A 15,564-nucleotide genomic window follows, 5' to 3' on the forward strand; every position below is an offset into this window, starting at 1 on the left:
ACTAAACCGATCAACCAAAAACCCTGACTTGCTAACCGTTAGTAAATGGCCTCGGATCCTCTCTTCCTGTAATCAGATGGATTCAATAAGTTGCCCATAGCATTGTGCTTAGTCTTACACGAAGTCTGGTTGGCCATAAAAACAAACAAATGAAAAAAAAAACAAACAAACAAAAAACTCAAACCAAACCAAACCAAAACAACAACAAAAACTAAGCAACCAACCAACCAAGCAAAATCAATCAATCAATCATCAATCAATCAATCAAATGAAAAAATTTCTAAACTAAAAGTTTTTGGGGAACGATGTAAAATTATGCAGACAGTTGAGTCATGATGTCGAGCCTGAAGATTTTTAGAACATTTCATGGATAGAAAGGGTTAGAAGAACCTGGGCTTGTGCAGTTCATGGTTTCGAAAAGCAACCCTTTCCCACCCCACAATGATGAGAGCCCACTGATGCTCGTACCTTTGCAGGAGTGACTCCTTTTATCTGTGTGAATTCTTCCTGAGGGGGGCGCTGCTTCTTCACCATGGTGCCTGCTTGCTTTCACCATTCTTGGAGTGGAATCTACTGTTCCCAGGAAGAGCGGCTTTTGCTCATCATCGATGGAGGAGATAAAGGAAGACGATCTGCTTTTCTTCTCTTCGAAGTGCTTCTTGGAACTCTGATAACGTCTTATTGTATCTGTGGAATCGTCAGCGTCATTTGCACTGTTTTCTTTGCTAAAATCTGCCAAAGGAAGTTTATTTTCATAGTAAATAACCAAACCTGGGGCTCTGTGCACATTAAACTACATGGCTATAAAGTAAACTACCTTTCACCGGTGGGAAAAATGTCACGCGGAGACTTCTAAATTCAAGAGTTATTAGATTATCTTCATGAAGTAAATCACTCATTTCAAATTTTAAAGCAGACAAGCGAGAACGAGTTTATGTAGTAGAGAAGCGATATAAATTACAATTTTTAGTCTTAGAATGAGGCTTATCATCACTTGAGGAAATGGAACGACTGGGGAGGATGTGTCTTAATTCTAAAATATCACCACTATACAGGTTGTTTTTTCTTCTTCTTCTTTTTTTTTAACCTTTATGCTCTATCATCTGTGACAATCATTCACACATCGTAAAGGTCAAAGCTGGAAGCCACTTCAGTAAAGTCTGGCAGGCTGAGTTTCAGCGTTAGCTCAGGAAATGGCCTTGACTTTGTAGGGAGTTTGGTTGTACAGCACATTGCAAAGAATACAGTTTAAATACAGTAATCGGGGGGGGGGAGTTTACCTAATCGCATCAAGACTACTGATGCATAGTGACTGCTTCATAGACACATGTCAGGATGATCCCAGCCCTGAAGGTTGTTTTAGAACATATTCCAGCAAGAAAAACTCAGAAACACATCTCAGGACTTGTTTCTATTAGTGTCCTGGGGAGAGAGTGCAATTCTCCATCTGGTTCCTGCTAATAACCAACCAACAGAACTCCAAGAAGGTATATCATTTTCTAGAGAAATTTTTTTTAAACAGTGTCCCCATCTACTCTGTGCCTGGATGTGCTCATTTTGTTATTTATAGAAGGCCAAATGAACAGACTCAAGGCCACTCCAGAGAAACTTCCAACAGCTTTTCAAAATTCCCATATGGCTAAGAAATGAAACAAAGATGCTTTTTTCCCTTAAAAGAAAAAAAGAAAAGCAAAACTTATAATTAAAACATATTAAATACCAGAAAGCAGCCCAAGGTAAAAGGGCGGCAGTGTTTAGAAATAAGCCTCATTTGAAAGGAGTATATTGTCTTATCAGTTGACGTCTAGCAAATACAGAGGGCCTAGTGTATTTTCTCTGTGTACCACACTTGTACATCAAATTCCGTAATTCTTGTAAGCACTGCAGACCCTTTGGTTATCGAGCCATATAGCAATGATTATTACTCTAGGATTTACACGTTGCTACCCAACCACCAATCTAATTGTGAATATTCAGATCGGCACACTCAAAAGTCCTTGTCTCCAGTGTCATGGGCACAATTCTCCTTACATTCTAGAGAGTTTGACCTTCCCATCTTCCTCTCTATTTTCTTTCTCTTGTCTCTTGCAGTGTCTTCCGAAAAGATTCCATCAACATTCATTCTCCCTTTCTTGAGTCGATCGCTCAAAAAACAACGGCTACCAAATTTATTTTAGGAAGTTTGAGAAGAGAATGAAAGCTTAACTTTTCTACGGTTTACTACACTCTCACAGCATGCGTTTCCAGCTCCCTTCCTCATTTAATAGTCAGAACAGAGTGGAATATATATGAACTCAAGATTTCCATCTTCTTGACATTCTTTATCACTATAACATGGGTCCCTAAGAGGAACCCAATTTAAGTTAAGCTAGCCATTCATTCAAGTGCCTGACTCATCCAAGTATGAGTAACAGTAGACAGGATGTACCACAGAAGGTACATTCTGGTTTGTAGTTCTCTGTTATTTAAATCCCTACACATGGAGGTTGGAGAGAAGTCTCAACAGTTATGAATATTTGTAGATTTTTGAAAGGTCGGGTTCCAAGCATTCACATGGTGCCTTAAAACCATATGAAACTCTACAGACCTTACACGTTCTTCTGACTCATGTGGGTGCAAGGTACACACTTAGTATACGTACATTCTGACAACCCACGGATAAGATTCAGTCTCACCTTCTATAAAAGCCCAACCTTAACTTACTAACTCATGGTTTGATATCAGTTACTTAGACACAGGACATAATGGGTTAACATGGATGGATTAAAACAGGCTGGTTTCAACTTAGGAAAGGTACACAGACTGGGTGAGTAATGGATTACTAATATTCAATACAATAGTCTAAAGATGCAAATGATTTCACATATACAGATAATTATTTCATATTCACTTGTACTATTTAGCGTGGGTTCTTTTTTGTTTTTTGTTTTTTTTGGGGGGGGTGGGTGGGTTTTTTTTGTCAGGTTTATAACAACTAGAGTCATCTAAGAAGAGGAAATCTCAGAACCTCAGCTAAGGAACTGTCTTCCTCAGAATGGCCTGTGGGGAATTTTCTGTCTTATTGATTGATGCAGGAGGACCCTGTCCACTGTGAGAGGTTCTGCTCCTGAGAAGGCAGGCAGTTCTGGGTTGTAAGAAACATCTCCATGCTTCAGTGACGAACATTAAACTGCAAGCCAATTAAATTCCTTCCTCTTCAAACTGGCCCAGTATTTTATCACAGAAATACTCCGGGCAAGAAGTGCAGGTAAATGAATAATGAAATAAATCGGAAAAGGTTGATGTTCTCAAACGTTTCTGTATTTCACTAGATTATGGCTGCCTCTGTGAACAGCCGCTTTGATGGAGCCTCCCCAAAACAAGCTTCCCTGTTGAATACTAGCTAAATTAAAAGTTCATTTCCCATGCTACGATATAGAAATGGAAATGACAATCCACTTGTAGACTGAAAATAGAAACTGTCATGTTCAGTCCTGATTCTGGCAGGTGTAATTCATGTGATTGAGCTGTTGAAACGCCGTTATTAGACGTCTAGTACTAGATTTTGATAGCCTGTTCCATTTCTGCCTTTTTGGAGAGAAACTGAATTATTTGATAGCCATTAAACAGCACCATGGAGCACTTTTCTGCATTCTCCTCATCTTCTGCGTGCCAGGAAAACATTGTAGATATAGAGATTATATTCTAAAGAGAGCTGAGGAAATTTTGTCTTTTCTAGATAAGAGATAACATAACCACCTGCTACCAACATTTATAAAGAAGACATTTTATTTTCTGCTTGTTTAAGTTCCACACTTGCTTTCTGAATCAGATGACTATAAGTCTTTGTTGTAGGCTTTTCTTCTCCCATTTCTATGAGCTGACAAGACTTTTCACTTCTTTCTCCTCTCACAGGGCCTCCTATGACATGCATGGCTTTCCTCATAGGTTTCTCTGTAACTTCAGAATGAATTCAAGTTCATGGATTTAAACTTGCTGATGGAATGCCTGACCCAGCTGTTTTACAAATGATAATACAAATAGCCCCCTCGTCAAAATGTCTGGGAATAAATACTTAAACCCCTTCCATCTTTTACAAGTTCTTCCTTTCAGATTAATTACAACTTGTGTTACTCAGATCCAACAGGGAGACATAACTCTTGGTCAAAGAGAGACATTTAATGGGCTCTCTAGGCCTTTGGGTTTTATGATTCCCACTGGTGACAATTTGGACCTAATCTGAGTAGCCTCTAGCCAGACAGTTTAGAAAACATTTCATTAGGAAGTTAGAGGCAGGAATAAATTTCTTGTCTTCAAGTACTTTAGGTTCTCTGTAGCTTCAGAGGCTTGGAAGGGGACCCTAATGTAGGTTTCCGTACAAGTACAAGATTAAATAGTCTTACAAGCTACAAAATATTAGTTATTTGGGGAGTTGTCTAAGGATGCAGAGTTTTATACAGGATAAGCAAGATCTGAAGTTCAGCAGTAAAGCAGGATAGGGATGTGAATGTGTTGTGTGCTTAACACTTGCTAGGAGAAGACCTTAAATGTTCTTTCCACATGGAGGAAAGAAGTTATGGCTATAATGAAAAACTTGGTTATGGGAATCACTTTTTTTTTGTTCTTCCTCTTCCTCTCCTTCTCCCCCCTTCTCTGTGTGTGCACGAATATTCAAATGTCTCATTATATATTACAGTTGTATGTAGCTTTTGCTTTTGATTCCAAAGATCTTAAAAAGAAAGGAAAGTTTCACAAACATAATGGGTAATAAAAATTAGATAACTATTTGTTAATGGGGAGTGTCGGAACATGGTCAGAAGAATGATGCATGGTGAACAGTGCCTTGGGGAAACTGTGAGAGAGGATCCAGGAAAAAAGGCAGAGGGCCTTTATCTCAAGTGTGTTTTGGTTCCCTGTATTGTTTTTTGGACACAATTTCACGCCTCCTGTGGCAAACATTTACATTCAAATATTCATTCTTGTTGGATATCAGAACATAACTTAGAAACTAGTCTGGTGAAAAGATATGAGGAGTACCGTCTTTAATGCACCCTGAATCTTGATCTACCTTTTTTTATTTTTGGTGCTTTCCCAGATGCAATCGATAGTATGTTTCTGCATATTGTGTTGAAGTTGGTCTGTCTTGAGAAAGTTCTGTGAACAGTTGGTATGTGCTTACTGATGCCCATTTACATGTTTTTCTGAACTCAAACAGCCTTACTTTGATCACTGCTTTCTTTTTTACATTCCTAATAAAAGTGCACTGAAACTGCAGTAAGATTGTCTACAGGACTAGACTATTATCTGACCCATTCTTTCAGGTCTTCAAATCCCAGGTCCAGAGGCAGGAAAGTTGACAGGGGTCTGAATATCTCTAGCTCTCTCTATCTCTATATTTATCTCATCTCTATCTAATCTACATCTCTATGTCTATGTCTATGTCTATATCTATATCTATATCTATATCAATATCTATCTACATCCACATCCTCATCCATGTCCACATCCACATCTATATCTATAATATATATCTACATATCTATATATATCTTATTTTATATATATATAAATATATATACATCCACATCCACATCCATATCCACATCCATATCTATAATCTATATATTACAAACAAATCCCAATTTTGGGATTATATGCATACATCACCATGACTGGAAATCATTTATTTTTGAGAAAGATAACTCAGAACCAAGACATCAAATTATTTAGCCTATTTATTCAAATGGTTGATTTTTTTAAAAAAATTATAGATTTATATCTTGCATTCTCATAAAATAAAGTTTAACCATGCACCCAATAACTTCTTCAGCTGATTTCACTGATGTCATATTATTTTGGAGGAATACATTTAAAATGTAGTGGATTATAGCTTATATATGAAATCACTAAATGTATAAAGTGAAAATATCTATAGTTACCAATAGAAATAAGAGTGGTAATGAGTTTAAGGCGCTTAGAAGGTGTTCTCTGCAATTGTAAATTTTTTCATTTAAAATGTCAGTCTCTGTTTCCTACTTTTAGGATTACAGTATGTAGGAGCAACTACGCACACTGGACAGAAATGAGAAGTATACTTTCAGTGATTTCCACCCATTTGGTTGTCACAGGCATACATTCCAACACTTTTTCTCTTGTATTGTTTCCATGTTTATTTACTGCTTTCCATATTTAGTTTCCGGTAACAGTGATCTAAGTAAGGCTGTTTGAGTTCAGAAAAACATGTAAATGGGCATCAGTAAGCACATACCAACTGTTCACAGAACTTTCCCAAGACAGACCAACTTCAACACAATATGCACTTTGTTAGCGATAATAAACTTCCCTGTGATTACGGCTGTGCTGGAGTCCTGTGTCGTAGGGAGCTGATTAAGTAGACATGATCAAAGCAGTACACGCTAAGAGTGCTTATTTTGTTTCTGATCCCACACATTTTTCAGATGGAACTTAATTGAGGCTAGTTATTTACTGTATAGTTGGTCTTAACAGTCTTGGAAAAGGAGGTAGGAAAACAGGTCCATAAAGGATGAGTGGAAGTCAAGGTAGGTACTTTGCTGATTCTGACTGGGAACTTGAGCACATACGGCCAAGCTAGATCTGTCTTTGGGGGGGGGGTGTCACACGTTTTGTTTCTTCCTCCTTTGATAATGATTCCAGGTAACCCAGGCTTTAGGTGAAAAATTCCCCAGCAGTTCATTTTCATAGAAATTCACAGTATCAGGAGGTACAGTATGTCATCGTGGTTTTTTTTTTTTGTTTGTTTGTTTTATAACGTCAGCAGTTTCTAAGTAGTAAAACCAATTAAACAGTCCCCCTTTCTAAATTATCACTTTCTTTCCAGCTCACAATTTGCTACAAAAATGGAAAACCAAGTTTTTCAGAATTCAGTAGAAATCTTTTCTCTGCTACCCAATAAAAAGGATGTAACAAAGATTGAAAAGCGTAGATGGATAGGAGCTGTAATTTAGAATGTTTTATTGGTCTCTTTGTTACTTAGTGAAAAAAGTTGTCTTCTAAGTGGAGACAATTTTTTTTAAAAATATGATTTGAGTAAAATAACTGAGCATTTAGTATATTTCAGATGCTTACTGACTGTTGTATAAGTAAGAGGATGATTGACATATCCACAACATTGCTGCCATTACTAGATTACTAATGGTCATTGGTACTCTAATCATTTGTTAGTGATTACTTTTGGACCCTCTATCTACAAGAGTTGAACAGCACACTCCAAATATTGGATCATGTACATCCTATTGGTGTATATATATACATATATGTCTGTGGGCATGCAACTACATATTTTATAATATCCTATCCATACTATCTTTTCTGTGCTAATCTACATTCCACTTTACCAAATGGAGTGTGTTTTACTCAACATACATTACAACTTTGTAAGAGTATTTCTAAACCCACTTCATCACTTTAGCAAACTCAGGAGTAAGCATAGTCTAACTTTGTAGACCAGTTAAGTAGAAGTGATTTTTTCCCATTGTTTTGGCCATTTGACCAGCCATTTCAATTTCCATGACAACAGAATACATTGTTGGGTTATCTTTTTCTTTTCCTTTGCTTTATGTAGCAAGCAGATCCCACTTTCATCTTGGGAACTCTAACATCTCCCCCTTTTCTAGTCACATAAGCGATCCTAGGTACTTGAGTACCAGAAGTTAAAAAAGGATTTTTTTTCCTGTTGGAATGTACATTTATTTCCTTAGAAAAAAAATCTGAAGTTCATACAGACAAACCACCAGCATCAACAAATTCATTATGCTTAATTCAACTTGGCAGAGGTTCTGGCCACTTCTTTAAATATGCTCTATTTACATATCAAGTTGGACATGGTAATGGCTGAAAGCCAAGAACTTCCAGGGTCATGTTGAGTAGGCAGTGAGAAACTATGTAGGACTTTTCTCAGTCTGCCTGGTTCCTGACCTCAGGTACTTCTTGTCCATGGTGTCTCTGCCAGTCAATTTCATAAGACATTAATACTCTTGGAATTCAACCTTCAAGGACTCGTCAGTAAGCTAACACTAAAATCATTGGTACATACCCTGGGAAGCTTTCACTTTATATAGCTTAAGATCTTTCAGTTTTAGGGAATGCTCTGGAAATTCTCTATTCTTGTATACTGACCTCTTTTTCCTCCTCCCCTTCCCCCTTCCCTTCTCTCTCCTGTGTGTGTGTGTGTGTGTGTGTGTGTGTGTGTGTGTGTGTGCATGTGTGCTTTCTAAAAAATAAGTTTATGTCACAAAATGTGGCATGAAAGGTCACCTAAGATTAGAGTGATGGGGACTAAATTGCTTTCAGCATAATTTGCACTTGCCAGTAGCAGCCTAGATTCCTGAAGACTTTGACAGAAGCCGTGAAGCTCTTGTTTCTCATTGTCCAACTCACGCTAATACACTGGCTTGCCAGGAAACTTCAGAATGATACAGGAAGGCAAATCTCTTGCCATCTACACTTTATATAAAATAGATCTCAAAGACTAAGGCTGAGGTTAAAGAGAATGTCTTGAACATCAATAGAAATGTCTGGGTGTGTGAACAGTGTGAATTGGGACATGATTTCAGGGCCTTATCAGAAGATAAAAATATAAGATTATTTGCTTTGAGAATGGGGAAAGTGAACAAGTTTGAAAGTGGATTTAATAAATCTTCAACCCTATTGGAAACAATACTACACAGGCTACATCACCAGGCTGTTCCTTATTTCCAGTGAGATAAAACCAAGAGATTAACACCAGGATGAGGGAATTAGATTAAGGCTATGGAAACAGCTTGACATCAGTGGTGCTGTTTTAGAAAAAAAGTCACTGATAGAGTAAAGAAGGTCACTGCAGAAAATAATTTGCCTATTTATGAATACTTTATGCAGTTGGTTAAATGATTCAACTATTGATCCAAGACAAACAACACTTATCAGATGTTTTTTGTTTCTCTTTTTGCTAACGGCATCTAGAGGGTGGTAAAGAAAGAAGAAACAATTATGCCAATATAGGCATAGGGTAGGCTTTGACAGTATTATACGAGGAATGTACCTTAGAATTCATAATAAAATCCTTTTGCATTTAAAGTGACTAAGAAATGCTCATGTTAAATCTATCACAAGCCATAATTTAGAAATTGAAAAGTGGTCTGGTCTGACTCTGAGTTGTGAATGTATACTTGTGCTTGGGGAAGTTTGTTTTAAAAAGGGATGAATATTCTCCTTCAATGAATAACATATGTGAGAGCACAGAAACAATGCATACAAAAGAGAGAGCAGTTAGTGAAGATTTTTCCCCCGATCTGTAGCTTGCCGATTTGTCCCATTGAGTGTCTTTTGCTTTACAGAAGCCTTTCAGTTTCATGAGGTCTCATCATCAATTATTGATATTATAGCCTCAGCCATTGGTTTTCTGTCCAGGAAATTTCCCCCTGTGCCAATGATTTTGAGACTCTTTCCCACTTTCCCTTCTATCAGGGTCAGTATATCTAGTTTTACATTGAGGTTCTTGATCCACTAGGACTTGAGCTTTATGCAAGGTAATAAATATGGATCTATTTTCATTCTCCTATATATAGACTACCAGTTAAATCAACATCATTTATTGAAGATGCTTTCTTTTTTCCACTGTATGCTTTTGGCTTCTTTGTTAAAGATCAAGTGACCATAGGCATGTGGGTTTATTTCTGGGTCTTCAATTCTGTTCCATTGATCTACCTGCCTGTCTCTGTAGGAATACCATGCAGTTTTTATTACTATTGCTTTATAGTACAGCTTGAGGTCGGGGATGGTGATTCCCCCAGAAGTTCTTTTATTGTTGAGAATTCTCTTGGCTATCCTTTTTTCCCCTCCCATATGAAGCTGAGAATTGCTCTTTCTGTATATGTGAAGAATTGTGCTGGAATTTTGATGGGGATTGTATTAAATCTGAAGATTGCTTTTGGTAAAATGGCCATTTTCACTATGTTAATCTTTCCTATCCATGAGAGTGGGAGATTTTTCCATTTTCTAACCCTACATCCAATAGAAGGCTAATATCCAAAATATATAAAGAACTCAAGAACTTAACTTCCAAAAACCAAATAACCCAATCAAGGACCTCAACATAAAACCAGATACACTCAATCTAATAGAAGGAAAAAATTGGAAAGAGCCTTGAACTCATTGGCACAGGTGGAGATTTCCTAAACAGAACTCCAATGGCTCACTCAGGATCAAGAATTGATAAATGGGATCTCATGAAACTGGAAAACTTCTGTAAGGCAAAGAACATAGTCAATAAGACAAATTGGCAACCCACAGATTGTCACTAACTCCACATCCATTAGAGGGCTAATATCTAAAATATGTAAAAAACTCAAGAAGCTGACCACCAAAGCGTAAACAACCAAATCAAAAGATGTAAACAGAATTTACAACAGAGCAATCTTGAACAGCTGAGAACCACTTAAAGAAATATTCAAAGTTCTTAGTCATCAGAGAAATGCAAATCACAATGACCCTGAGATTCACCTCACACCAATCAGAATGGCTAAGATCAGAAACTCAAGTGGTAGTCCATGCTGGCAAAGATGTGGAGGAAGAGGAATCCTACTTCATTGCTTGTGGGTTGAAAAACTGGAACAACTACTCTGGAAATCAATCTGGCAGTTCCTCAGAAAATTGGAAATATTTCTACCTGAATGGTATACCAACTATACCATTTTGGGGCCTATACCCAAAAGATGCCCCACCATATCACAAGAACACATGGTCCACCACGTTCATCAAAACCAGAATATGGGAACAACTCAGATGTCTCTCAACTGAAGAATGGATACAGAAAATGTGCTTCATTTATGCAATGGCATACTTAGTATTCAACTACTAAAAAAATGACAGCATCATGAATTTTGCAGACAAATGAATGGAATGAGAAAATATTATCCTGAGACCCAAAATGACATGCATGGTCTGTACTCACTGATTAGTGGATATTAACCAAACAGTGCAGAATACCTAGGACACAACCTACAGACTGTACGAAGTATAACAAGCAGAAAGGCCTAAGTGAGGATGCTTCAGTCCTACTTGAAGGGGAAGAAAACAACCAAGGGAGGCAGAGGGAGGGAGGGACCTTATGGAAGAGGGGAGATGACATGGGGGAACAGGATCAGGTAAGGGGGGAGGAACAGGAGAGAAGCCCAGAAGGTCAGGAGTATGAACAGAAATAAGCAGCCTTGGAGGGTGGGCGGGAGACCCTCTGGAATGTACCAGAGATCAGGAAGGGTGAAAGACTCTCAGTATTCAATGGAGATGACCTTAGCCAAAATGCCCAATATTGGATAGAAGGAACTTGAAGAATCTAGCTCCAGGAGATAGACAGGGTCTCAAGTGGAGAGACTACTTTACTAACTCATAGTCAAAATTTCTGACCCAGAATTATCCCTGTCTAAAAGAACCCCAGGGACAAAAATAGAGAAGAGACTGAAGGAAAGGCAGTCCAGTGACCAGCCTGACTTGTGATCCATCTCATGGGAAGTGGAGGCTCCAAGGCCTGACACTATTATTGATGTTATGATGTGCTTGCAGACAGGACCCTGGCATGGCTGTGCTCTGAGAGGTTCTACCAACAGCTGACTGAGACAGACACAGATACTTATACCCAAGTATTAGACTGAAGTTGGGAACTCCTATGGTTTAATTAGGGGAAGGATTGAAGAAGCTGAAGGGGGGTGACCCCATAGGAAGACCAGGAGTCTCAACTAACAAGGACTCCAGGAAGCTCCCAGGGATTGAACCATCAACCAGGAACATACATGAGCCAGTCTGAGGCCCCTAACACATATGTAGCAGAGGTCTGTCTGGTCTGGCTTTAGTGATAGAAGATAACCCTTGAGAAACTTGAGGCCCCAGGGAAGGGGAAGGCCTGGATGTGGAGCACACTTTTGGAGGAAGTTGGGAAGAGCAGGATGAGGAATTGTGGGTGGGGTAACTGGGAGGGGGGAAATGACTGGGATGTAAATAAATAAAATAATTAAAGTTCTAAAAAAGAGAGAGTTTAATTCACTAAAATTGTATATCAACCTAGTAGATGATATTCCCAAGGGGAAATACTCCAAGGGAATATAGCTGAGAACTTGAAATTAAAAGACAAAAAGGAGGAAGAAAAAGGTTACTCATAGTATTCCATTTGGGCTTCTCCTCTTCTTCTTCATTCTCCTTCTTCCAGTGGCTTAATCTGGTCTACAAACTCCAATCCTCTTGCTTTGGCTCCTGAGTATTAGGGTTATGGACATGTGTCATTCTGTCTGGCTTATTCATAATTTCAATAGATATGATTGCACACATGCCAAGCATCCAAGTTTCTGAGAACCAGTACATCCCATTTCTATGAAGTTTACAATTCACAGGTAGACAGCACTGAGAAATTGCATTTTGAATAACTACAACTGAAATAAAAGCTTCAGAGTTAATGAACTGAGCAGCAAAGTAGAAAAGCTGATGGGAATAAAGGGGATGATAATATGAAATAAAAGACTCAAAAGAAGAAGGTAAACGCCAGATCTATGAACAATATACAGACCTGGAGAATCTGTTCTCTTCAAGCATGAGCTTCCTAGATTATCCAATCCAAAATTTTCAGTCCTAAATACATTTATGTATGTACCATCACACTAACTGGACTCTTTAGATTGTCCATCTGTCTATCATCTCTCTGTCTCTCTGTCTATTATATCTATCTATCTATCTATCTATCTATCTATCTATCTATCTATCATATATCTATCTGATAGACTTTTTTCTCCATCAGTGATGTAGATATAGGTCAGATTAGACCAGATTAAAAGTAGATAAAGGCAGGCTTATTAGGAGGTAGCTCTTGGATGGGTTCACAGATCTCACAAGTAGAGGTCAGTGAAGTCACACACCCAGGCTGAAGCAAGGGGGTTTTCTAGAGTTTAGGTGAGGAGTGATGACCTGCTAGCTAGGAGTGGAATTGTTTCCATACATGGTCAAACACTGAGGCCCTGGAGAGGCACTCTTGGGTGGGTTGTTAAGAAATGGGGTTCAGAGCTAAACAAAGAATTCACAGCTGAGGAATGCCAAATGGCTGAGAAACACCTAAAGAAATGTTCAACATCTTTAGTCAGAAGGGAAATGCAAAATAAAACAACCCTGAGATTCCACCTCACACCAGTCAGAATGGCTAAGAACAAAAACTTAGGTGACAGCAGATGATGGCGAGGATGGGGAGAAAGAGAAACACTCCTCCATTGTTGGTGGATTGCAAACTGGTACAACCATTCTGGAAATCAGTCTGGAGGTTCCTCAGAAAATTGGACATCGAATTACCTGAGGACCCAGCTATACCTCTCTTGGTCATATACCAAAAAGATGCCCCAACATATAACAAAGACACATGCTCCACTATGTTCATAGCAGACTTATTTATAATGGCCAGAAGCTGGAAAGAACCCAAATGCCTTTCAACAGAGGAATGGATACAGAAAATGTGGTATATCTACACAATGGAAAACTACTCAGCTATCAAAAACAATGACTTTATGAAATTCATAGGCAAATGGATGGCACTGGAAAATATCATCCTGAGTGAGGTAACCCAATCACAGAAAAACACACATGGTATGCACTCATTGATAAGTGGCTATTAGCTCAAATGCTCAAAATACCCTAGATGCACAGAACACATGAAACTCAAGAAGGATGACCAAAATGTGGCCCATACATATACAGTCACCAAACTAGATAAGATGGATGAAGCAAAGAAGTGCAGACCGACAGGAGCCGGATGTAGATCGCTCCTGAGAGACACAGCCAGAATACAGCAAATACAGAGGCGAATGCCAGCAGCAAACCACTGAACTGAGAATAGGTCCTCCGTTGAAGGAATCAGAGAAAGAACTGGAAGAGCTTGAAGGGGCTCGAGACCCCATATGTACAACAATGTCAAGCAACCAGAGCTTCCAGGGACTAAGCCACTACCTAAAGACTATACATAGACTGACCCTGGACTCTGACCCCATAGGTAGCAATGAATATCCTAGTAAGAGCACCAGTGGAATGGGAAGCCCTGGGTCCTGCTAAGACTGAACCCCCAGTGAACTAGACTATGGGGGGAGGGCGGCCATGGGGGGAGGGTTGGGAGGGGAACACCCATAAGGAAGGGGAGGGGGAGGGGTTAGGGGGATGTTTGCCTGGAAACCGGGAAAGGGAATAACAGGTGAAATGTAAATAAGAAATACTCAAGTTAATAAAGATGGAGGTAAAAAAAAAAGAAATGCAGAGGAGGAGCGATGATGTGTTAGGCTGGAGGATTTTCTAAGTGGTGGGGTGGGATTGTCTGAGTGGGCAGGGTTGGCCAAAGGAGGGCAGATGGCATTTTCTCTGGAGTTCCAGTCTAACACCAGCTATCCCTACCTATCAACTATATCTTTACCTTTATTTATATCTTATTCATGTCTATATGTAATAATATAATGAAGTCATAAATTTGAGAAAGAACAGGGGCATGAGAAGAGTTGGAATGATAAGAGAAAGGAGTAGAAATGTTTTAACTATTGTACATATGTATGAAACTCTTGAAAAAATATAAACTTTAACTTATAGCAACAATAAATGAATATACAGAAAGGGAAGTTCTTAGAGGAATTTAGATATGTGGGTGACATAAATTTAATTGGATTTAGGAAAAAAGTCTCATCCGTGACCCAATAGGCAGAAGAAACAAACAAAAAATAATATAGTAAATTTTACACGGGAAGGTGGGTTAGTTAAAATCTAGTTTAGTATTTTAAGGGTGCAGATGATGATATCTAGGCTCAAGATTATGGTTGTAGAGATGGATATTTATGAAGCAATGGGCACCTAGTCTTGAAAGTAAAGATTTTAGAAATAGCAATAACAAGCCTTAGTAACTATAGACATTCTGCATAGTTTGACAAGCTAAGACCCTACCTATGTTTGTGGAATAGATTTGGATGGTGTGAACATTTGCAAAGCAGTAGGTATTGAGAAGGAGCTGAATTTTAAAGAAGCATTAGGAGATGCCTTTGAGAGTCTAAGTAGACATAAAATAACAGGTGGGAGTCACAATTATTGAAGCTTTTCTGTTCTTCTGTAATTCCCCAATGAGAAGAGGAGGAAATAAAAAAAATATATATGCTATTAGTGAGAGAAAGAGTATATTATATATAAATGAAGCAGGAGATATTTTAAGAAACTCTGAGGTCTCAGGAGAGAGCTCTGTCTATAAAGTCCTTGTTTCATAAGCATGAAGACATGAATTTAATCCCTATAACCCATATAAAAATGTTGAGACATTTCATGTATTTCCACCAATAGGAGGCAGAGGATTTTGTAAGTTCACTGACTAGGCAGCCTAATCGTAAAAACCAGGAGAGGGTAGGGTTTTGTTTTTTTTTGTTTTTTTGTTTTTTTTTTTTCCTTTTCTTTTTTTTTCAGAGCTGGGAACTGAACCCAGGGTCCTGAGCTTGCTAGGCAAGCGCTCTACCACTGAGCTAAATCCCCAATCCTGGTAGGGTTTTTTTTTTCTTCTTTACACATTTATACACA

At 38.5% G+C, this 15,564-nt stretch overlaps 1 protein-coding gene across 5 annotated transcripts in view; it reads right to left on the minus strand.

Annotated features, from left to right (window-relative positions):
* Kcnh7 (potassium voltage-gated channel subfamily H member 7) overlaps positions 1-15,564 on the minus strand; it is a 493,051-nt gene that overhangs the window by 26,874 nt on the left and 450,613 nt on the right. For all 5 annotated transcript variants that reach the window (XM_063283033.1, XM_063283031.1, XM_017591438.3 and 2 more), the window contains 1 exon segment: positions 469-732. In XM_063283033.1, coding sequence (XP_063139103.1) covers positions 469-732 — 264 coding nt within the window.

This window comes from Rattus norvegicus, chromosome 3, assembly GCF_036323735.1.
Source record: "Rattus norvegicus strain BN/NHsdMcwi chromosome 3, GRCr8, whole genome shotgun sequence".
NCBI lineage: Eukaryota > Metazoa > Chordata > Mammalia > Rodentia > Muridae > Rattus > Rattus norvegicus.